General features: G+C 47.5%; 1 protein-coding gene across 4 annotated transcripts in view; it reads right to left on the reverse strand.

Moving 5' to 3' along the window:
• The window catches only part of ARHGEF10L (Rho guanine nucleotide exchange factor 10 like), a 224909-nt gene that overhangs the window by 31607 nt on the left and 168731 nt on the right, over window positions 1-24571 (reverse strand). For all 4 annotated transcript variants that reach the window (XM_069078397.1, XM_069078396.1, XM_069078399.1 and 1 more), the window contains 4 exons: window positions 20164-20250; window positions 19066-19289; window positions 18092-18246; window positions 12524-12669 (listed from right to left, as the gene is read on the reverse strand). In XM_069078397.1, coding sequence (XP_068934498.1) covers window positions 12524-12669; window positions 18092-18246; window positions 19066-19289; window positions 20164-20250 — 612 coding nt within the window. The remainder of the gene's footprint in view (window positions 1-12523; window positions 12670-18091; window positions 18247-19065; window positions 19290-20163; window positions 20251-24571) is intronic.

Below are 24571 nucleotides of genomic sequence, written 5' to 3' on the forward strand. Positions count from 1 at the left end.
CCTCCCAGCTCTGATATCTTGTGTTCTAAGGGCCCTCCCAGCTCTGACATCCTGAGTTCTAAGGGCCATTCCAGCTCTGATATTCTGTGTTCTAAGGTTCCTTTCACCCTACACATTCTGTATTCTAGGATCCCTTCCACCTCAGACATTCTGTATTCTAAGGGCCCTCCCAGCTCAGACAGGTTCCAAAGTCCCTCCAAGGTCTAACATTCTATGGCTTCTTTCAGGAGGTAAGAATTCATGTTAGATAGGCAGGGTAGTATCAGAATTTTGAGGGCCTTGAAGCTTTGACATTTAGAAACCAAAATACAGAGATTGCCTAGAACAGCACTGAGACGGGAGTCAGGGTTGCTAGGCTGAGGCCTCCACCCACCACTCTATTAGTGCTTTATGTCACTTTTTGATCTCTAGGCCTCTGTTTTCTCCTCTGTAAAAGGAGGAGGCTTGAAGATTGATAAGTTGTTTTTTTTTTTAATATCCTTTCCAAGGGCTGGGCTTTAACCCTTGTATTATACTCCCCAGGACAGGATTTAGAGCTGGTAAGGATCCCAGAAACCAATCAGTTCAGTTCTTTCATTTGACTGAAGAAAGAAAGGTCCAGAAAAGGGAAATGGACTTAGACAAGGTCACAGAGTCAGGGGCAGACTTGGGTTATGTCCCAAAGACCTTAACTTTCAGCTCGGGGCATTTGGGGCATTGAATTCCATCAGAGAATCACAAAACCCCAGAAGCAAAAAGGACCTCAAGATGGGTATCTGTTCTAAGCTGTACCTGAACATAAGCCTCCTCAACATCTGGAACAAAACCAACATCTAGTAGAACGCCTTCATTCTACAGGTAAGTAAAAGAGTGAAAAGGGAATTGGACCTGGAGTCAGGAGGGCCTGAGTTCAAATCCAGCCTCAGACACTTCCTAGCAGTCTGATCCTGGACAAAGCATCTCATTCTTCTTGGCATCATAGGAACAATGACAGCATCTTACCTCCCAGGGTTATTGTGAGGATCAGATGAGATAGCATAGGTAAAGGGAGTAATGTGGACCTCCAGGAGGTTGGCTGACCTCTAGGAAGGGGGAAACCTGCTACCTCCTAAGTACACAGGCGTGGCTTTGAGTGGGACTAATTTTGACAGCCCTGGGAGTTGAGTCAGAGGACCTGGGTGACCATGGGCAAGTGGTAACCTTTCCGGACTTCCAAAGTCCCTTCCACCTCTAAGTGGGCCTATGAGCAAAATGGAGCAATTTATTTCTTTGCTATTTCCACTTAGAATGCCTCATTCTGCAGGTGAAACAAGCCTATCCAACATGACAGTCCACAACTGTGGAAAGACGGTCACCATGGCATCTCTAAATGCACATTTTCTTGGCAGAGATACTGGAGTGGTCTGCCATATCCTTCTCCAGCTCATTTTACAGAGGAAACTGAGGCAAACAGGGTGAAGTGACTGGTCCAGGTTCACACATCTAGTAAGTGCCTGAGGCTAGATTTGAACTCATATCTTCCCAACTCCAGGCCTGAAATTCTACACGTTGTGCCACCTAGCCGCATGCCAAACATTTCCGTTTCCTTCAACAAATCTCGGTGAGGCAGAGTTTCCATTGTCCTAGCCACCTGGTCACCCTCCCCTAGAAGGCACCAAAGTTTTGGTCTTACTTGGTGTCTAAGTGCCCAGAAGTTATCGTCATCATAATAATGATCAAATAACAAAAATAATTATAATCATAGCATTTTTTAGCACTTAAGGTTTGCAAAATGCCTTTATAAATTAACTTCATTTGATCCTTTGATCCCCATGATAACCCTGGGAAGAGGGTGCTATTAATATCTTGATTTTATAGATAAGAAAGCTAAACACAGTGCTTGGCATACAGTAAGTGATATATTCATATTAATCGTTGTTGTTATTTTGCCCAGGAGCACACAGCTAGTAAGTAAAAGAGGCATGATTTGAACTTAGGTTTTCCTGACTCCCAGCCCAGCGTTCTATCCACTTCTCTACCTGTTTATGCTATGCAATACTCCAGAAGGGCTCAGAAAGGGGCATGCTGATAAAACATTTAACAACCAGCTCTCAAACTTTTAAATTTGATCTTCCTTATTATTTTCTCCATTACTTTCTTAAGTCTAGACAACCAACAACACAACAATTCAAGCCTTGATTTGTAGCATTTTCTGATTTGTGTAGATGCTTGCATTGAAAATTTAATCATCAGGGGTGGTTAGGTGGCACAATGCAAAAAGCACTAGCCCTAGGGTCATGAGAACCTGAGTTCAAATTTGAACTCAGACACTTAGTAGCTGTGTGACCCTGGGCAAGTCACTTGGTCCTGATTACCTCCACTGGCTCTGATGACCCTGATCAAACTGGGTCCAGCATCCCCCTGGGCTAAGAACAGAACCAGAATGTGAGAGCCATCACCATCCTTGTTTGGGGAGACCTCAGACCAATGCCACAAAAGGCCTTTCTTTCTTTCTTTTTTTTAAGCAATCGGGGTTAAGTAACTTGCTCAATGTTACATGGCCAGTTATTTCTGGGTGTGGTGCTAAGCATCTGAGCCCGGATTTGATCCCCAGGTCATCCCGACACTGGAACCAGTGCTCTTACGCACTGACCCACCTGGCCACCCCAAAAAGCCACTCTTTCTACCAGGAAACTCCCTTCTCCCTAAGAACTTACTGCCATGACCTTTCACTGATTCATCACCCTAGAGCTGGAAGACCCTGGAGAGGGCCATCTCATCAAACTCCCTCATTTTACAGTAGTGGAAACTGAGGCCCAGGGATATGAAATGAGGCGAGTGGGGAGGATAGTGGACAGAGTATTTGATTTGGAGTCAGAAAGGCTGTGTGAGCTACCTTAGAGGCAAGTCACTTAATCACCCTCAACCCAAAAAGGGGGATCCATAATAGCAACTACTCCATAGGGCTAGTTGTCCTGAACATTAAATGAAAAAACATTGGTAAAGAGCTCCTCAAATCTCACTGGGTTATTCAAGTGCTGGCTACTATTGATGATGGCAGTGGTGTGAATCACACAAGGGCACACAGAGCGTAAGCATCTACAGCCCTCTAGGTGGCCCAGCGGGTAAGTGGCTGCTGGACGTAGAATTATAGGCCATAGGTTAGGAGCTCAAAGAGACATTAGGGCCACCTGGTGCAACCCCCTTATTTGACGGATGAGGAAACTGAGACCCAGAAAAGCTCAGTGTCTTGCATCAAGTACCACATGAAGTTATGTGTGACAGCTGCATGTGGAACCCGTGTCCTAACTGCAGACCCGGTACATGCCCAATGCACCTCCTGGCTTTGAATCTGGCTAGATAGTTATTAGCTGCGGGAACAAGTCACTGAGATGAAGTTTCTTCATTTGTCAAAGGGGGCTAATAGCTGCCAGCACTAGCCCAGAGGGCTGTGGTATGGATCAGATGAGACAACAAGACAAGCTCCAGAAACCTTAAAGCACCATTTTAGAATGTCAACCATTATCATTGGTGGTGTTGTGACTATTACTATTATTACTCCCCTCTCCTAATTCCCAGCAGCTAGGTGGTGTAATGGTTAGAGCACCAGACCTAAAGTCAAAAAGACTTACTTCCCTGAATTCAAAAGCAGCCTCAGACAGTTCCTAGCTGTGTGACCCTGGGCAAGTCACTTCACCTTGTTTGTCTCAGTTTCCTCATCCGTAAAATGAGCTGGAGAAGGCAAATCACTCTAGTATCTCTGCCAAGAAAAGCCCAAATGGGGTCACAAAGAGGCAGTCACAACTGAGCAGTAGCACTCTCCCAATTCCCACAATATCTAGAAAATTGACTTTCTCCAGTTTTACCTGCCAACCTCGAAAACAACTACACTTCTCCCTGCCCTCCCATAACCAAAAAAGAAAACAAAACTCCACACTAAAAATTAAGACAAAATTGTTCAGGGAAGACAGTGCTCCCAAATGACAGGACCTTCGATCCCTCATGCTCCAATGGTCCAAACACCCAGGCTCATCAGGCTGGCAGCTTCTCAGTATTACGGGAACCCAGTCAATCTCTCAGTCCTCACACCAATTTGCATATGATTACCCAGGAACCCCCTCGCCCAGATTCCACTTTTGCAAATTCCCACCCGTTTTATGTCATAAATAAGATAGGAGACAGAAAACTAATACAGGCCTGTGATGCATTATTCATGCTGCGTGGCGTTGTTATGAAAGATTTACAACAGCTAATACATGCAAACTCAGTTTGGGCACTAAATGTGAAAATTAAGGGTGGGAATGCCAGGGTAGGGGGGCTGGGGGGTGGACGCAATTCTGTAAACTCTGTTTATGCCAAGGGGCCTTGAAATGTTTTCTCCTTGTCGTGTTTAGTGACAAGAAATATTAGTGATGGGGTCAGAGGGTAGAGCCTATGAGCCGAGGAGACAGTGGGAGCTAGGAGACGCCAAAGTCGGAGAGAACAGATTATGATGGAGAACGCATCTTGTGGTAAGTGCCCTTCACGCATACAGCTCCAAGCCAGGAGTCATCTCGAACTCGAGGCCTTCCATCAAGCCCCTTCCAGCTGCCTCCCCACCCTCAGCTTTTCAACTTGAGTCTCCAGTAATAACGTCCTATGTGATGAAGGGCACCCATGTAGCCAGGCTTCCTTATACCCTTATGATAAGCCCGGGGAGGGGCAGGGCAGTTGTTCATAGGATAATACATAAATCTACAGCTGGAAAGGAACCTCTGAGTGAGTCAAAGGTTATCTGACTTGTCCAAGGTCACACAGGCAGGATTTGAACACAGGTCCTCTGACTAGAAAACCAGTGCGCTGTCCACTGTATTCCACTATCTGCTCAATGTGGTTCTTCTCCCCATTTTACAGGTGGTGACTGGAGTTCTCATGGTGTGGAAAGGGCACTGGATTTGGGGTCAAAGAATCTGACTTCATTCATTCATTGAGCATTTATTAAGTGCTTACTATGGGCCAGACGCAAAGGCTACAGAGACATAAGGGAAGAAGGCTTTGCCTACGTTCCATTGGAGGAAAAAACACCAGCACAGAGAAATCAAATCAAATTACATACAAATACAAAAGCTTAAATGAGTTCCTGGGTCACCTTGGGCAAATCATCCCATTGGTTACTTTTCCTCACTTGTAAAATTAAAACCATCTTTTTATAAAAGGTGGGCCAGGGTCTGACTTAGATATCTGTGTGACCCTTGGCAAGGTGCTCCACTTCTTGGTGCCCCCATACAATTGCCTAAGACCATCAACTGGGAGGTAAGTGTCAATCTGCGCTGGTGGAAGGAATGGATCACTTGGGACTCCCTCCATGGAGGAAATCACAGGTTCTGGTTAAAAAAATGAAAATGAGATGGGGACAGAATAGATGATGCCTAAGATGCCTCTGGAGTCAGAGGGCCCAGGTTCAAATCCTACCTCTGACACAACCTGTGTGGTCTTATGCAAGTCCCTTCATTTCTCTGGGCCTCAGTTTCCCCACCTGTAAAATGAGGTGGTGGGGCTAGATGGCCTCCAAGGTTCCTTCCAGCTCTGATTCTTTGATCTTCTATGAACTCCCAAGGGAATCCATTCTGCTTTTTTGGACAACTCTAATGTTAGGGGGCTCCATAGTGAATAGAGTAGGAGTGCATAGGCCTAGAGTCAGAAAGAGTCATCTTTCTGAGTTCAAATCCAGCCTCTGACACTTGCTAGCTGTGTGACCCTGGGCAAGTCACTTCACCTTGTTTGCCTCAGTTTCCTCATCTACAAAAAGAGCTGGAGAAGGGAATGGCAAACCACTCCAGTATCTCTTACCTCGAATGGGGTCACGGAGAGTCAGACACGACTGAGCAACATGAACTACTCTCTACAAGCCTTGACTTTTCAGTTCCAGCCTCCATGAATGTGCACAGGACATTTCTCATGCCTGATATGCCATCCCACCTGGGCTCTGCCTCTCAGAATCCTCAGGTTCAAGGCCTGGCTTGGGTGCCACCTCCCTGAGGAAGTCTTTCTTAGTTGTCCCACCCAGAGAGTCCTCTTCTCCCCTATTTTCCCGTCATCAATATCTAGGTCCATCCCTCCAGGAGAATGGAGGCCGGTAGGGGTTGGCTCACAATTACCTACCACCTAGCACAGAGAAGGGGTTTAATAAATGTCTGTACAGCCAGACGATGGCTCCTGACGCCAAGAGGGCACAGGCTTTGACTGGTGACCTCCATGTTGCTCCAAACCATCCACATTCTCTCATTGGTGATTAATGGCTTAAATTGTCAAGACAACCTGCTGGGGCGGGGTAAGGGGGGAGGTAAAGACATGGGTCATGGACTGGAGACAGGCTCACTGGTCTGCACCAAACCCTGTTAGCACTTCCACCCAGCTAAGCAGTCAGCCAGAGACCTCCCCAAATGCTTGGTCGATGAATTTAACTCATTGTTTCCCCCACATCCTACTTTCTGAAGTTTGGAATTAGTACCTTAAGATTCTGTGAGATATAAAAGAACCAGGTGTCACAGTGGATAGAACAGCTGGCCTGTAGTCAGGAAGGCCCGAGTTCAAATCCAGCTGTGGGACCCTGGGCAAGTGGCTTAATTTCTGTCTGCCTCAGTTTCCTCGTCTGTAAAATGAGCAGGAGGATGATAATAGCACCTGCCTCGCAGGGTTGTTATGAGGATGAAATGTTCAGCACAGTGCCTGGCACAGATAGCACATACTATCTAAAAATTAGATATGATCATTATTAGTCAGAGAAAAAGACAAACCATTCTCACCTCATACCATAAATGGTACACATGGATCCAGTCCCTGAGATACATTCACTCAAACCCTGACCACCAGGAAACAGCTTGAGGAAAAATGAGCTCTGCGTTCAGGGGGGACAGAGGGAGAAGAAGGGGCTCAGCGTTCCATGTGAACAAGGTGGGGGCTTGGGGCAAATGTCCTCCCAACACCAACATTCTGTACTGTAGCATCAACGCAACAAGGACATACTGAGTGCCTAACGTGGGCTAGCCCCCTGTGCTCAGGACTGGAGATGCAAAGTCCCTGCCCTCAAGGAGCTTACCTTCTACTGGGGAGACACACCATGGACACAGATAAATAAAGGAGAGGAAAATGATGGGTTCCACTCTATTCTAAAGTCCCTCTCAATTGTGACATCCTATGTCCTAAGACTTTCCCCAGTTCTTACATTCTGGGTTCTAAGGACCTCCCAGTTCTTACATTCTGGGTTCTAAGAGTCCTCCCAACTCTGACATTCCATGTTCTAAGGACCCTCCGAGCTCTGACATCCTGGGTTCTAAGGGTCCTCCCAGCTCTGACGTCCTGGGTTCTAAGGGCCCTCCCAGCTCTGACACTCAATTTGCCAATTCTAAAGAATATAATCTGCATTCTTCCTATAGTACTCCACAGCAAGGGGACGTGGGTGAGTGTTATTAGCGAAGTCTTTCTGATAATAATGAAGGTGGCTTTGGAGACACTGATCTGAGAAGAAAATGTCCTGTTTCCTAATGGTATCAGACTGGGGAACAGGGAAATGAACTTCCTTCTTCAGGCCACCTGGGTCCATCCATAGTGGACCAGGCCAAAGGGCAAAGCTGGGGGTTCAGGGCCCCGCTGAACCATCCCCCTCCCATAGCCTCAGTCAGAAATTGGCCGGTGGGTCGAGGACAGATAAGAGGCGTCCTTGCCAGCTGGGCCAGTTCCATTTTCTTTAAATTAAGATGCAGGCATCATCTCAGCCTGCTTCCCCCTCCAGCGATCAGAGAAAATGAACTCCAGAAAGACTGGATTAGACTTTGAAGGTGGCGATCTAGATAATGAACGTGGCAGCCGCTGTGTTGACATAGGCCCTGGGTGCCTGATATTACTCCTCTGACAGTCCCTGCCACGCCCCCTCCAAGAGGACCAAGGTGCTGAGCCATCACCGCACATGTGGCCCGACCGCTGCAGCATCAGCAGAGCGACAGCTGGGCAGGGATGAGAGGAGAGGCCAGCACACGAGGCTCAAGGAGAGATGCGCATGTGGGCCAACCGGGCCACAGCCAGGGGTCCCAATGCCCCTCTGATACCTCATCAGGGGACTCAGTGGTCTCAGCCTCCCAAAGACTAGGAGAGACAGTGCACAAGCCCTGGATGGTTCAGTAGAACTGGAAAGGGCTGGAGTTAGAGAGGGGATTCGCATTTATTAGGTGCCTACTGTGTGCTAGGCACTGGGCTAAGTGTTTTACAAATATTGTCTCATTTCATGTTCACAACAACCCTGGGAAGTAGACACCATTATTATCCCAATTTTACAGGTGAGGAAACTGAGGAAGACAAAGATTAATGGGCTGCAAGGATGAAGTGGGTATGATTTAGCTCAGAAAATCTGAAGGCAGCAAGGTGAGAAAGCCAACACTTGGAAATATTTACCACATAAGTTTAGGAGAAGTTAAAAGAAGACTTTCTTCTTACATTAACCTAAAATTCACGGATTAGTCCAAGGGACAGGAAGGATAGAAATAAAGCCAAAGATTCTGGACAAATGTATGAATAACTGAATCATCACTGCTAAGGAGAGAGATGTGAAGTGAGGCCTGACCTTTAAAGGAAGGCTCAGAAAGGCCAACCAGGCCCTCTCCATTCTCCTACCATCTCCCCCCTCTCCCTCCCCACAGCATGGCCTCAGGGCCTTTGTCTAATAACTGAGTTTTCCTCAGAGCAACCCCGTGGGTTTAGTAGGAGGGCTCTTATCCCCATTTTCCAGGCAAGAAAAGCAAGGCTCTGAAAATGCCTTGCCCAAGAGCACAAGAAAGTGACAGTTAGAAGGTACTTCAGAGATCAATTCAATTCCTTCTTTAATAAGTGAGGAAATGGAAGTCCAGAGAGTGAAAGCACTAGGTCTTAAACTCAGGTCTTCAGCCCAGTCAGACCCCATCTCTGGACACCACAAGAGAAGCTAGATAGTGCCCAGAAGAGAGCAAGTGGAATGGGGAAGGGCTTTGGGCCAGAAACTTATGGACAGGGGTGAGATGAAGTGGGAATCTCAGTGTAATGGAAAAATTTGATGGGAGGGACATGTTCAGCATCCATCTGAAGGGCTGCCCAAGGAAGAGGAAGAAAACTTCTCTGTCCTTTGGCCCCAGAGGGCAGATGAGAAGTGACAGTGAGAAGGGGAAAAGATCCAGGTTTGGTATGGGGGAGAGCTGTCGAATAATGCCATGGGCTGGGCCTTGGAGAGGGTGGGCTCCCCCTCACTGGAGGCCAGGATGGATGACTGCTTGTACATGTCACACATAGGGGAGCGTGTCCTACTGTGGGCACATTTTCTTCCGGGGATACTTTGAACTAGATGACCATTCAGGTCCCTTCCTATCTCATGATGCCATGACTCCTAATAATAGCAAGCTAGCATTCATGCAGTCCTTCTAAGCTTTGCAAAATGCCTTATACATGTTATCTTATTTTGTTCTCGGGAGGTAGGGGCTGTTATTATCCCCCATTTTACAGATTAGAAGGTTAAGGGTTACATAGCTACTAAGTATCTGAAGCAAGATTGGAACTTGGATCTTCCCAACTCCAATCCAGTGCTCTATTCGTTGGGCTGCCTATGGAGAGCTTTTCCTATATCGTTTGGCTATTTGTTCAGTAGTGAGACTTTGCAGACAGGTGTCCCAGTTTTACACACACACACACTCACAATGGATGTGGAGCCCAAAAAAGCTCCGGTCCGCTCCCCCCGCAGGCTCCCTCTGTGGCAGGGAGAGCTAGAGGAGGGAAGCCTGAGAACAGAGGACAGAAGAGGGCCCAGGCCGTCATTAAGAGCCATTTCCACAGTCTCCCCGGCTGTCGATTGGGCCCCATTTTTATTCCATTCCAAACTGCGGGAGCGACTCTTTATTAAATATGGATAGCATTCACCTTGTTACAGTACGGAATGGAAAAATGATTGTGTGTGCCGAAGGCTGGCTGCCTGCATCTCACTGGGCCCTGAAACTTTTCAATTTGGCTGGACTGCTGTGGGCTCGAGTTTCGGCTGCTCTGGCCCCCACCACTCCTCCCTCCCCCCACGGTGCTCCAGCATGGTGTAAAATGCAGGTGAAAGGCCATATTGATCCCCTTTTAAGAGCTTCGAGCACAGAACTAATCTTAAATCATCACAGCCGCAAGCTGGAGGCCCCAGGCTGGCAGGTGGGAGTCAGCCTTTCAGGAGACTGGCTGTGTGGGCCAGGGCCAGACTGGAGTGGAGCGGGGAAGGAGAGCAGAAGAGAGAAAGGGAGAGGTCAGAGGGCAACAGGACACCAACCCGAGGGGACTTTTCCCTTCTGCATCCTGCAAGAAGCACAGGAAAAAAACCACCCACTTTAGGATGTGCAGGGCTTGCGAAGGCAAGGAGCCATCCATCCATCCTTCCCTGGGAAGACTGGGTTAAAGAGCCCTCATTGCATTGTCCTCATGCCCAGTAGTGGGACAGACTTTAGTGGAACCAATGCTCCCTCCCACATCAAAACACAATGGATGGATCCAGATCAGACTTGGATAAAAGTTCCCGACCCCTAAAGAAAGTTAAACGTGTGCAGATAAGACAAAGGAAGCCTGTAGAATGCTAAAGAGGTGACATGGGGAGAACACAGCACTGTGCTGGGCATCCCTGGGCAGCCCAGATTCTGTGCCTGGTAAGCCTCAATCCTTGGGTGTCCTCAGGCAAGTGGCCTTCTCTCAACCCCTCAGGTGCTCCATGTTAAATGAGGGGACTGGACAAGAAGATGTCCAATGTTCTTCTAGATTTAAATATATAATTTTTCCAGTTCTGATATCCTGCACTGTCCCAACTCTGGCATTCTGTGTTCCAAGGGCTCTCTCAGCCCTGATACCCTGTGTTCTAAGGGCCCTCCCAGTTCTGACATCCTGTGTTCTAAGGCCCCTTCCCAGCCCTGACATTCTGTGTTCTAAGGGCCCTCCAGATCTGGCATTATCTTCTTCAAAAAACCTCCCTGACATTCTATAGTTCTAATGGGGAAGGGGTTCCCCCTTGGACAGCCAAATTCCAAAGATGCTAAAAGTCAAAGATAGAAACTGCATCAGATATAGGAGAAGGGGGGGGAGAGAAGGAGAGGGGAGGGCGGGGGAAGGGGAAAGCTAGAAGAGGAAGAGGGAGAAGAAGAGGGGGAGGGGAGGGGAGAGCTGGAAGAGGGAGAGGAACAGGGGAGAGGAGGGAAGAAGGGAGGAGAGGGGAGGGAAGGGGAGGGGAGGGGAGCAGTGATGCCTCCCTCTAATACCAGTTCTAAGCTGTGGGGGCTGGAGAAGGATGATGAGGGTTATGGGTGAGGTGACAGAAATGCTCCCTGGGCTCTGTTCTTGATCATGGGAATAACAAGGAAGCAGGTCTGAAATCTCATTTGAGGGGATGAGAGTTAAGACAGGAAGCTCAGAAACTGCCTCTCAGGAGGCAATGATATCACAGGAGAAACCTGTACTGGGAGTCGGAGGTCCTGAGTTTGAATCTCGGCTGTGCTACCTCAGGGACCTTAGGTAAGTGACTTCTCTGGTATTCTTCCATATAAAATGGTCTGTAGGTGGGAAGAAGAGAAAACCAGATGAACTTTTCCCATTATCCTAAAAGCCTCTGTTCTCCCCCAGACTGCTGCTGCCTCTGCTTTCAGAGATGTCCTGATAATACCAACAGGATCCTAACAGTCTGTAAATCTCTCTAGACCATCTCAGGCAGGGCAACTGTGTAACTGTGAGCTACAGCAATGGAGGAAGGTCACCCAGTGCCCTCCACCTGGGGGCCTCTTCCCCCTGGACAAACACCAGAAAGGGCCTGGCCAGGCTTGAGAAGGCTGGAGGGAATCAAGACAGCTTTGAGGGACAGGCTAGGGCATGCCAAGCAGGGCTCCATTCCTCATTCTCCCCACTTTGTGGAATAAAACTCAGAAACCGATCAGAAGATTTATGGAACTTAGCCCAACGATGAGTGCCCTCACCCTCCCCGAACTTTCCTAGAGCTGCGGATGGCTGAGTTCTGTGTGAGCCCCCACCCTGCATTATACTAACTGTGAATGAGTCTTATCCCTACAGGAGAGTCTAAGTTCTTGGGGAGTCTTTGTCTTTTCTCCCTGATGTTTAGGCATATTATAGACACTTAGCAAAGGCTAGATGGCTGACTGACTTACCACAGAATGCTTTGCACCTCATAGGTGCCTAATTAATGTTGCTAGCCACAGTTTTAAAAGTGAATAACTGAATCTCAGACAGGGAAATTGAAATAGGAGAGCCCGGATGGAAGCCCAAGACCTCTGATTCCAAACCCAGAACCCTCTACAAGTAGAACAGCTGAGACTAAGCTAGAACCTAGTGATTCCAGATTCACTAAGCTGTGATTTATATACCTGTGTAGAGCCCAAAGCTGTTGAGGAAGGAGACACAAAAATTAATTATGACACAGCTGTTTCTCACTGACTAGGGGATGAATGAAAGCAAGCTCCCAGAAGTGCTGAAAACCAGTCCCACAAGCTAAAGTTGAGGAACCAGGAGAGAGCAGATGAAGCTGGGGACATGGGACTGATACCTGAGTCTGCAAAGTGGTAGCATCCAGCACAGTGACCTGGTGCCCACAGCTGGCCCACACGGCGTCTTCCAGGCTCAGTAGGGTACGGATGGGCCCTGGGCCCACAGTCAAGCAGGTTGGTGGGCTCTCCATCTCCCATAGGCCCCCTGGGGGAGAAAAAAGATTATGGGATTATAAAATGTCAGAAGGGAAACTTTAGAACACGAAATGTTGGAGATGGAAGAATTCTTAGAATGTAGAATGTCTGAGCTGGGAGGAACCCTGGAACATAGAATGTCAGACCTGGGAGGGGCCTTGGAACACAGAATGTCAGAGATGGGAGGAACCCTGGAACATAGAATGTCAGAGCTGGGAGGATTCTTAGAGCATAGGATGTCAGAGCTGGAAAGACTCTTAGAACACAGGATGTCAGAGATGGGAGCATCTTTAGAACACAGGATGTCAGAGCTGGGAGGGCCCTTAGAACCCAGAATGTCAGAGCTGGGAGGGCCCTTAGAACAGAGAGTGTCAGACTAACCTCTCAGACTATGTAGTCTAACCCCCCCATTTTAGAAAGGATAAAACTGACGCCCAGAGAGGTGACATCATTAATCTTGGGTTAGACACAGAGCCAGTAACAAGGTCCAGAAGGTGAATCCCAACCCTTTGCTCTCAGTCCAAGTCACAGACACCTGCCATACTTCCCTCCCTCCCCTCCCCCCATCCCACAGGCCTGGCACAGGCCAAAGCTCCCCATTTCAGGGGGCAGGGAGTCTTCCAGAGGGAACACAAGTCAATCCCAGCGGAGGTGTGAGCACTAAATCGGGTGTTGGAATGAGACTTGAGACAGGGTCTGAAAAGCCTGGAATTCTAAGGGCCAGCCCTGCCCTCCAGTGGCAGGAGAGAAAAATTATTTCATTGTAAAAAAAAAAAACCACCAGACTGGAGGAGGGAAAGGGGGAAGATCAGAGGCTCCTAGGAAGACCTGAGACAGCATCTACGCCCCCACCTCCCCTCCCCACCCCCACCCCAATTTACAGATGAGGACGCCGAGCCCCTTGCCCCACTATCACACAAGTAGCAGAGTCAGGATGTGAACCCAGGTGTTCTGACTCTTAATCTGGTGTTTTCTCCTGTTTACATGAAGGTTCTCCTGGGATGAAGAGAATGCTGGGTTGGGAGATTTAGGAGACCTAGGTCTGCCTTGCCTCTGCCAGTAACTTGCTGTCAAATGTCAAACTCTCTTAGCCTCAGTTTCCACTTCCATAAAATGAGGGAGTTAGACCAGGCCACCTCTAAGGTCCCTTCCAGTCCTAAGCACTACCTTCTCCTTGGACATCACACCAAATTCATGGTCTCATTTTAGGGAAGAGAAAAAAATGAGTGAGTCATCCAGTTGTCCAAGTGTTAGATTGGAGAGCAAGCCCAGTGGCCTTGGTTCCAATCCTGTGCGCTCCCCACTATACCCCTGAATGAAAGGACTTGGGGGAGGGGGATGCTTCCTTGGCAAGCTGGTTCTTCTGGCATTTGGTGAGAGGGAGGAGGAGAGACTGGGGCTTTCAAGCCTGTGGGTGGGGGGGCGGTAGGCATGAAGGTCCCCGTCATGAAGCAGGGCCTTCTGGAACAGCCAGGTCAGCTCTGGGAGAGCATCCCCGATCTGTCAGAAAAGCAACCAATGAGAAGTTCCAGGTCCTGCTACTGTAATAATACAGAGTGAGGCCTCAGGCCCTTTCCTTAAGGGCCTCTATCGAAGGGGAATCTCTGGGTAAGTGAAAAGAACATTGGCCTGGGACTCAGGAAGCCTGGCTTCTCGGCTTGTCTCTGCCCCTAAGGTGCAGTTAGTGTTCCTTCCCTTCAACAGGACCTATTTCCCCTTCTGTAAAATGAGACGGTTGGACTCAGGAAAGCTTCAATGTCCTTTCCAGTTCTAAAAACTCATTCCTATTACCATATGGTCTTACTTTACCTAGGAAGAAACTGAGGCTTAGAGCGGCAGAGCCAGGATTTGATCTCAGGTCTTCTGGCTTTAAATCCAGTTTTCTTTCCATTATACTCACTGTCCAGCTCTGCTTTGTTTGGTTGGTTGGGTTTTTTTTTGGGGGGGGGGGGGGTCTTTCATTGTATCTTCTACACTTATCAGAGTACCCGGTACATAGTAGGTGCTTAATAAATGCTTATTGCCTTCCCAAGCAAAGGCAGGAGTGTATTTCTGTGAGGATCATGCAAGGGGCATCAGAGCTGCAGCCTCTCAGGACATGCTGGTGGGCCAGGCCCCTCTTTAGTTCACCTTGCTGCCCCTCGATGCCAGCACTCACACACAGGATGACAGGTCATCCATCCAGCTGCCGCAGCCCAACCTGTCAGTAGCTCAGCCCTGCCAGATGAAGGGAGATGAAGGTCCTGTCTCAGGAAAGGCACCTTCATTGGGGAAGTGGGAGTTCCTCCTCCCACGGGCAACAGATGGAGAGGAGCCCACCCCCAATCAGAAGGCAAGGCAGGCCCAGCGTCACAGCCTCTGAGACCCGATCTGAAAAGGGACAGCTGAGAGCCAGCTCTGGGAGGAGGTAGAAAAACACAGTGCTGGGCAGAAGAAAGAGCAGATACTACCTGGGCACAGACACTCCCGCTGCCCATCGGCATCAGGATCCCTGATCTGAAGGCCCAGTTTGGCTACTATACGTACATGTGACCTTAAGGAAATCATATCAGCTCTTCACATGTTTCCTGATGTGGAAAACAGGAGGTTGGAATAGACAATCAGTAAGGCCTGTTCCTCCTCCAATATCGTATGTTCTAAGGTCCTTCCTGACTCTTACAGTCTATATTCTAAGGGTCATTCCAGCCCTGATATTATATAACACCAATTCCAACTCTGACATTCTGTGTTCTCAAGTCCCTCCCCACTCTGACTTTCCATATTTTAAGGGTATCACTCCCCACCCTTACATCCTGTGTTCTACAGGCCTCCCAGCTCTGACATTACCTATTCTAAGGTGCTTTCAAGCTCTAATATTCTGTTTTGTAAGGACCCTCCCAGTTCTGACATCATATAGTTCTGTGATTGTGAGTGAGATTATCTCTGGAATCTATGAAATGCTGATTTTAATCATTGCCTACTTGGAAAGCTCTCAGGGTCCAGAAGGCTGATTAAATTAAGACATGTCAACCCATTAGAGCTGTCTGATAGATAGACAGACAGACAGAGATGGACAGATAGAGATAGATAGATAGATAGATAGATAGATAGATAGATAGATAGATAGATAGATAGATAGATAGATAAAGTGTAAATATACTCCATGTATTTGCCATGGTAAAGTTTTGCTCTCCCTCACAGCCAGTAAGTGCAGACTGATTCCCCAAAGAGATCAGCACATGCCCTAGAAAGGCCATACCACCTCATTATAAAATCTCAAATTTAGAAAGAAGCTCAGAGTGCACCTGGCCTGACCTCTCTCTGAAGCAGTAAAGCAAAGAAAGGTAAAAACAGAAAGCTCATCTTCCTCAAGGTAAACAGGTTTTCTTCTATCCAAGTCCCAGTTTCTTTTAAGTAGAGAGTTTAGTGGGTATTTAAGACCCTTAACAGTTTTAATACTCTGTATTCTAAGTTGTTCCCAGCTCTGATGTCCTGTATTCTAAGGGCCCTCCTAGCTCTGACATCCTGTGTTATAAGGGCCCTCCCATCTCTGACATTCTCTGTTCTAAGGCCCCTCCCAGCTCTAACATTCTGTGTTCTAAGGGCTCTCCCAGCTCTGACATTCTGTGTTCTAACGGCCCTCCGAGCTCTGACATTCTATGTCCTAAGGTCCTCCAAGCTCTGACATTCTGTGTTCTAAGGGCCCTCCCGGCTCTGACATTCTGTGTTCTAAGAACCCTCCCAGCTCTGACATTCTCTATTCTAAGGGCTCTCTCAGCTCTGACATCCTGTGTCCTAAGAGCCCTCCCAGTTCTGACATTCTGGGTTCTAAGGGCCCTCCCAGATCTGACATTTTATGTTCTAAGGCTCCTCCAACCCCTGACATTTCATGTTCCAAGGTCCTTCGAAGCTCCAAAGTTCTATGTTCTAAGGTCCCTTCTAGTTCACGTGTTCTACAAGTCTCAAACGTCCTCAGGAGAAAAGAGCCAAGGGATGAATACATTGGTTCCCAATTATGGAACAAAACAAAGGAGATCTCTCCTAAATACAGAGGAAGAAGATGGGAGGAAAGGACAGCCTCACTCGCAAGAGCCCACCCTGGACATGTGGATCTGCCTTCCTATGGCCTCTCCTTCCTGCTTAGCTGAGATCCTCCACCCATAGGTCCCTGCTTCCCGAACCTGTGACCCTCTCAGTGCCAAATGATAAGGGCCAAGTAACAAAGGTCACAAAGGACCAAAAGTCTGGTCGAGAAGGCTAAAGGTCAGGTACAGACATAGAGAAAAAAGACAGTTTATATTGTGCCAAGCCCAATAAAGAGTGAAGAGTTGAGTAGGAACAGAAAAGTTGGAGAATCACTGGTCTAGATCTCTAAGGATCTAAGCACAAATTTACATTCACACACACACTCTGTCTGATGGTGAGAGGGCTTTTTTTTTTCCCTCCCTCTTCCCCCCTTTAATTAAAAACTATAAATGCCTTATCAAAAGCTAATTAAAAATACCAACATACTGCCAAGTGGCAAAAAAAAAGCTCAGTACAAATATCCATTTATAACCCTGCAACAGGCTGGGATGAGCGAGCAATGAGGAACATGGTGGAGGGGAAAGGGAAGGCACCAGGATCTAGGGCCATCACTCTCCCCATCAGAAGGATTGATCATCTTCCAGGCCTAGGCTCTGCTCAAGGCCTAGGCTCCCTTCTGGTGCTGCAGGCCCATGGGAGAAGCGGCAGGACCTCTGAGTGGCCCACATGACCCCCTACCCAACACAGCCCCTTCCAGGGCACCTCTGCCCAGGTCAGCCTGCTGCCACCTACAATGCCCCAGCTACGGGAGTTCAGGACCGAGGGAGGCAGCAGCTTACATCCTCAGATGGCTTTGGTTGGTGCAAAGTCCTTCCGATGCCTGAGTCAAGAGAAACCAGAAGAAATCCAGAATCCTGATGACCCAAGATCTTGAGGAGCTGCTACCCTGGGTAATGTCTGGAAGGAGTATGTCTGCCTCCAGTCCCCACCTCCCCTCCCAGCCCTAAAAGCACTGGGTACCATGTTACATGGTAGAACTTGAAGGTTCTAAGAAGGGGCCTTAGAAAAGATCCTATCCCATCCTCAACTGAAGCACAGCACAGAACTCATAATGACAGGATCTACTGTCAGAGGTAGAAGAACCCTTGAAACAATGGAACATGAAGGGTTGAGGGACTCTGACTCTTCCATTATGTGCTTTGACTCTCTGATGGCCAGTATAATGACTAGCGCATAGTAGGTATTTAAAACTGCTTGCAGATTTTATTGGCATGGAATGAAATGGGATTGAACTAAAGTACAATGAACAGAATGGAATGACTTGCTGCCTACCAGGCAACAAGGAGCCCTGAGTGTTTACAAGACCCCCCTCCCCCATCCGTCCATCCATCTGTCCATCTATCCATCCATCCATTCATGTTCCTTACCGCTGCTCTGGGGGTAGGCAGCAACAGTCCCATCCTGCAGGCCAGCAAAGAGGTAGTGGGGGCTGTAGCAGAGGCAAAGGACAGGCTGTAGACCTGGGCTCTTGCAAGTGACCAAGCACTGGGTCCCTGTGTCCACACTTCCATACACAAGGATGCTGGGAAAGACAAAGAAGAGGCTTAGTCTTGACACACCTTGAAACCTGCCTTTTCCCAGAGAGCCTGACCCAAATAGTACAGCGTCTTCTGTGTCACGAACCCCTCTGGCGGTGTCTGATGAAGCCTATGGATATCCCTTTCCAAGAAGGTTTTTAAGTGCATAAAATAAAACATAGCAGGTTACAAAAGAAACCAATTATATTAAAATAAAGGTGTAATTTTTTTTCCCCATCCAAGTTCACATATGACTGAAATCTGGACCCCAGATTAAGACCCCAGGACTCTGCAGGTCTGATACAGCTGTGTAGCATGTCAAACTTGGGAGCAGGGAATCTGAGGTTGAGTCCAAATTTTGCCACTTAGAAGCTATAAAAATACAGGCAGCCGTTTCCTCATCTGTAAAAAGGAGAGGGTAAAGCCTACTCCGACTCACGGGGCCATTTTCCAGTGGCATGAAGGAGATCATGAGGAGAACCATGATGAGGCAGATGGACAGACCAACAGACACATGAAATAACAGCAACCAAATCAACACCACCAGTCCCCACAAAGGGTGTGCCAACATGGCAGCTCCAATCCCCGTGTATCCCCTTTACTTGCCTGTCCAAAACCCAACTGACCCTGACCCCCCATTCCCTCTCGTGTGGGGCATTCTCAATCAGAATGTAAGCTCTCCAGATCTTTCACAATGCCTGGCATGTAGCAAGCACTTAATAAGTCTTTTTCTTTCATTTATCCATTCATTAATTTAATCAATCAGTCATCAGACATGGTCCTAAGATCAGACATGATAGGATGAGCTCCCCCGGCCCTCTCACCTCCCATCCTGCAGCCCAAGGCAGATGGTTGGATGTACCACAGATGAGGGGTCAGGGGCTGCCCTGCCTGATTCTTGGTCCTCATCCTCCTCCTTCTTCTCCGGAATGTATTCCATGCAGAGCACTGGGGAGGCCACAGGGAAGGACTTGACCATTCTAGGCGTGGGCCGGTTCAGTGAGAAGATCTCCACCTGGCCACCAGCACCATCCTGCCCACCAGCAACCTGGAAAGACAGATGGGGCAGATCAGAGCCAGAGCTCAAGAGCAGAAGGGGGCAAAGACAGCAGAGGCAGTGGGCTGATGTCCCCAAGCACAGCCCTCCCCAGCCTCCCCCTTTAGGCTCTGCGGTAGGAAAGACAACAGTAAAAAAAAAAGTGTCCCATATTCCTCTCATGTCAGGGATTCAGTCTGAAGGATCCTCTGAAAAGAGAGTTCAAATCTTGTTTTTTCATTTACTCTATAACTTTAAACCAATTACTTCTCCTCCCTGGACCTCAGTCTTCCTCTGTAAAATGAGGGCACTGGATCATGGACTTATAGATTAAGCTGGAAAGAACCTCAAGCTGTCTAGCACACTCATTTACAGATGAAGACACTGAGGCACATAAGTTAGGTGTCTTGCCCAACATCACTCAAACTAATATCACTCAAAGCCAAGGATCTCTCTGAGGTCCCATCTAACTAGTAATTCTGTGGCCCTAAAAGAGATCTGACCTTTCTCTATGAAGAGGATATGGTCCAGAGTCACCATCAAAGGACATGAATTCTGAGTTAAATGTCCAGTGGCAGGGGTGGGCTGGCCTAAGTCACCGACACCCTCTCCCCTATCCCCCATATGACCAAGGACATGCCTTTGTGTAGTGATTGCTTGGGTGAGCTCAGCCTCATTGGGACTATGAGGTCTACAGAATTCATACCTCACCCTGCTCCCTCACACCTTCCTACTTGATCTTTTAAAGATAAAAATCAGGCTCTGGAGACACCAATAGGATCTAGGGATCAAATACTCCCACCCAAAGGACCAGTCCTTTCTTCCCTGTCCTGAAATCAAAGAGGAACCTGCATGTCCTGGTCACAGAGTAAAGGGTGGTACTTACCCAGAGGTAGCCCTGAGGGAGGGATGTGCTGACTGCAGAGAAGCCTAGGAGAGGGGAGTGGACTGGACTGTGGATCAGGGACCGGAGCTAAGAGGAGAGAGATGGAACAGAGTAAGCAATTCATGTTTGGTGAATGGCTGATTGATTAAATGAGTGAATGCTGAAGGTAGGTTAAGAGTTCTGCTGTACACTGGTACCTGCAGCAACATGAACTCTCAAGCTACCTTTCCTTCACTCAACAGATAAATCACTAAATCAATGACTTTCTAAGTTGAAAAGGACCTCAGAGGTCACCTAATCCAACCCTCCTAATTTTGCAGATGAGGAAACTGAGGCCCAAAGAGGGCAAGTGAAAAATAAAATGTAGGGAATTATGATGGACACCTGGGTTTTAGTCTCTGTTCTGCCATTAAACTTCATCATGCTGCCTTGGGCAAATGACTTACCTGCTAGAGAAGAAAAATATTTCTGATGAGAATGAGAGGTAAAAATATGGGCAGAGATTCCCAGTGCCTTGGAAGATATCTCTCTCTCTTTCTCAACAGAAATGTTTACAATGTGTTTAATGCAAATTAATAACAATTCTTTTCGGCATTCAGAGAATAGAAATTTCTGGGTTCTAAGGGCCCTCCCAGCTCTGACATCCTGTGTTCTAAGGGCCCTCCCAGATCTGACATTTTGTAGTTTTATTACTTATCCAAATTTCCCATCATTAAAACCTTTTTTTTAAGGTCATCATATTCATAGTAACAACCACCGTTGCTGATAGAAACATCATTGTGGCTGTCTACCGAGACACCACAGCATTTATATTGCCCATCATCATTACTAGTCCCTGTAGCCTCTGCCCCAAGTGAGCAGTGAGCAATTAAGACTCAAGTTGGCCTGAGCCTGGCTCTCTGCATCTCTGGCTGAACAGTGTGAGGGCAGCGTGCTACAGCACAGAAAGGGCCCTGAGCCTCTTTATGACCCTTTGTGTGTGAGATCTGCCACTCCTTCCCGCGAGAAGGTTGGTTATCATCAAAGCCTGTGCTTGCCTTCCCCATGAAGGAGGCAGAAACAGACATTGTGAGAAACCTTAGACATAACCTAGGTCAGGGCCCTGTATTACTGAGGCACATGCTGCCCTCTGCTGTTCTAAGGACTCCAATGCATGGCCCAAACTTTCTAACGAAGGGAGCAAATGTTTCTTCCTATGTGACAATCCTGTAGAATACCTCAGATACAATCCAAATCAACCTTTTCTTTTACAGAGGAGGAACCTGAGGCCAAGAGAGAAAGCATTTGCCTAAGGTCTCACACAGTTTAAAAAACAAAAATGCTGAGATTTAAATCCAGATCCTGTCTCCAAATTCAGTGTCCTTTCCATATGATCTAAAAGTCAAAGAAATCATAGAGACACAAAGATAGATCAGGAAAGCATCTCAGGAAATCAGACTCTGCTAAGATGAGTTCTTACTCAGTTCTCTTCTTCCTCTTATTAGTATAAGCTATAACATATAAGCCTGTTTGAGGGATACCAGCTCAGAGATCTAGGCTCTCCCGGCTTTTAGTTAGTGGTGTAAAGGCAGCATTAGGGTGGAAAAGAGGTCCATGCTGTCTTGAATCCAAATGACTGCCCTACTGTTCCATTCACTGACCCTAGGACTTCCAAGATGACATTCTTTCCTAGCCAACAGTCCCCTACAAATATGGTGCCCCCTTATTAGGATGTAAGCTGCTTAAGGGCAAGATCTGTCTCTCTTTTGTATTTTTGCATCCTCAGTGCTTAGCATAGCCTGGCATAGAGTGAATTCTTAATAAATGTTTCTTCCTTCAGTAACTCATTAGGGCCCCTACCTGTGCTAACATCCCACACTCAAAGACTTTACAGTTAGAACTTTGTATTCTGGCTGACATAGCCCTTGAGAACCCAGGGTCAGCTGTGTGACCCCTTGAAGCATCACAAGTAGAATTTAGTGTAAAGTCTTACACACAATGAGCCCTTCATAAAGGTCGAATTGAAATGTAACCAACCAACTGCCCCAGGATTCCCTGGAGAAATGGACTCAACCATTTGGTCTAATTAAATCCAGCCCTAAGGCCAGATTTTTAGCAAAAGCTGCCATCTCCCAAACTCTTATCCCTCCTCCTTCTTCACAACTCATCTGTATTACTGAGGGAAGATGGAAGGAATACAAGAAACCACAACCAGAAAGCCAACAATATTGCATCTGTTACTGGCAGTAATCGGATGAGGCCCTGACAATGTTTGGAAGACCTAATTCACTGTAATGATGGAAAGCTGATTGGGGCACATCTGTACCGGAAGGGAGAGAGATGAGAGGAGGGAGGAAGTGAAGACATCACAGAAAGTGAGGCAGGTGAGAGAGAGAGAGAGAGAGAGACAGAGAGAGAGAGAGAGAGAGACAGAGAGAGAGACAGAGAGACAGAGAGACAGAGAGAGAGAGAGACAGAGAGAGAGAGAGAGAGAGAGAGAGAGAGAGAGAGAGAGAGAGAGAGAGAGAGAGAGAGAGAGAGAGAGAGAGAGAAGAGAGAGAGAAAAGAGGAGAGAGAAAAAGAGAAAAGCAAGAGAGAGAGTGAGAGACAAAGAGGAGAGAGAGAAGGAGAGGTAGACAGAGAAAGGAGAGATGGAGACAGAGAGAGAAGGAGAAGGGGGAGGAGAGACAGACAGACAGACAGACAGACAGACAGACAGAGAGCCCAATCAGGGAAGTGTGGATTTAAGAACAGCCGCTGGGGAGTATCCCTGAAACCGTCAGTCAATGGTGCCCATATTCAATCCAGCCCACCCACAAGGTGGCACAGCCCTCCCTCCCCAGGAGCACAGCTATTCTCAGCCTGTATGCCTTTGTATTCCAGAAAGCTCCAAATAAGTATGTTGTGTGGGCCTCCCCGAGCAAAGGAGCAGATGGTCGACCCTCCCCCACCTGAGAGACAGTCTTCTCCGGAGGACGGCATCCAGCCAAACCAAGTGTTAGAAAGGAAGTATGACATAGACTCTTCAAGGGAGCCCCATAGCCTTCAAATTCCCATCCCAGAGGCATCATGGGGTCACTTCCTCCCCATCCCTCTTGCCTCCAGGCACACCCACAAATTCCAGGTCACCAAAGGTGACCCAAGGATGGTCCCAAACATAAAATCCTGGCTTGAAAAAAAACTCAGATATAGAAGTGACAGCAGTCAGATGATCCAATTTACAGATTAAAAAACATTTTTTAAAACTTGAGGGAAGTCATCCATGATTGAAACAGGTAAACCCCTCTAAAATAGTTCCTCGCAAATAGTCATCTATCACTTAGCACAGTACCTGGCACACAGTCAGTGTTTAAAAAATATTTATTGACTGATTGATTATTGATCCAGCCCTATCCTGGTGACCTCCTGTGATAGTAATGGAATATAAAGATCCCCCTGTATTGGCTTGGTTTTCAACTTGATTGTGTTAAAACCCAGAGCTTGTTAATCCCACCTGTGGGATGGACTTGTTGACTTGAAAAGAAAGTGCTGAACTGGGAGGCGCTGGTGATGTAGATTTGGAGAGACAGAGAGAGAGAGGCAGAAGAACTTTTTGGAAGCAGCATCGTGCAGTCAGAGAGAAACGGAGAGGATTGCTGAGGGCCACTTTGAATTGCCCAGTACTTTTGAGACCTGCCACCCAGAGCTGCCAAGGACTGAGGAGACATGGCTGTTTTGCTGGTACTTTGTCTGTCTGTTTTGATGTTGTTTTGCCAGATTTGTCCACTGGTGAAAGACAGTCCTGTTGTTGAAGAAGTTCTGGAACCTGGCTGTTGGTTAAGAGCTACTGAGACTATCCTGCAGACAGAGAGTGAATACTGTCCACTGGTGAAGGACAGTGCTGTTGTTGCAGGGGTCTGGGAACCTTTCTGTTGGTTCAGAGCTCCTGAGACTGTCCTGCAGACAGAGAGTGAATACTGTCCACTGGTGGACAGTGCTGTTGTTGCAGGGGTCTGGGAACCTTTCTGTTGGTTCAGAAGCCCTGAAGAAGGATTTTCTTTTCAAGTCAATAAGTCCATCACACAGGTGGGATTAACAAACTCTGGGTTTTAACACAAATTTGAAAACCAAGCCAATATAGGGGGATCTTTATATTCCATTACTATCATACCTCCCCACCGACCCAACTGCCTGCTTTTGAGGCAACCCATTTATCTCTTGGACAGCATCGATGGTTTTCCTTACACAGAGCTGAAATCTGCCTCTCTGGAGCTTCAACACATGGCTTGTGGTTCTGCCCTCTCACCTCTATGGCCAGGTAGAATAAAACTAATCCATCTTCCATCTGCTAGTCCTTCAAATATGTAAAGTCAGATGGAGTCTGAATGCAGATCAAAGCATACTATTTTACTTTTTTGCTTTTTTTTCATGGTTTTTTCCTTTTGTTCTG

The sequence above is a fragment of the Petaurus breviceps genome, unplaced genomic scaffold (genome assembly GCF_028583685.1).
Source record: "Petaurus breviceps papuanus isolate PSGF00001 unplaced genomic scaffold, PetGlider_PUasm1.0 91041, whole genome shotgun sequence".
In the NCBI taxonomy this organism is placed as follows: domain Eukaryota; kingdom Metazoa; phylum Chordata; class Mammalia; order Diprotodontia; family Petauridae; genus Petaurus; species Petaurus breviceps.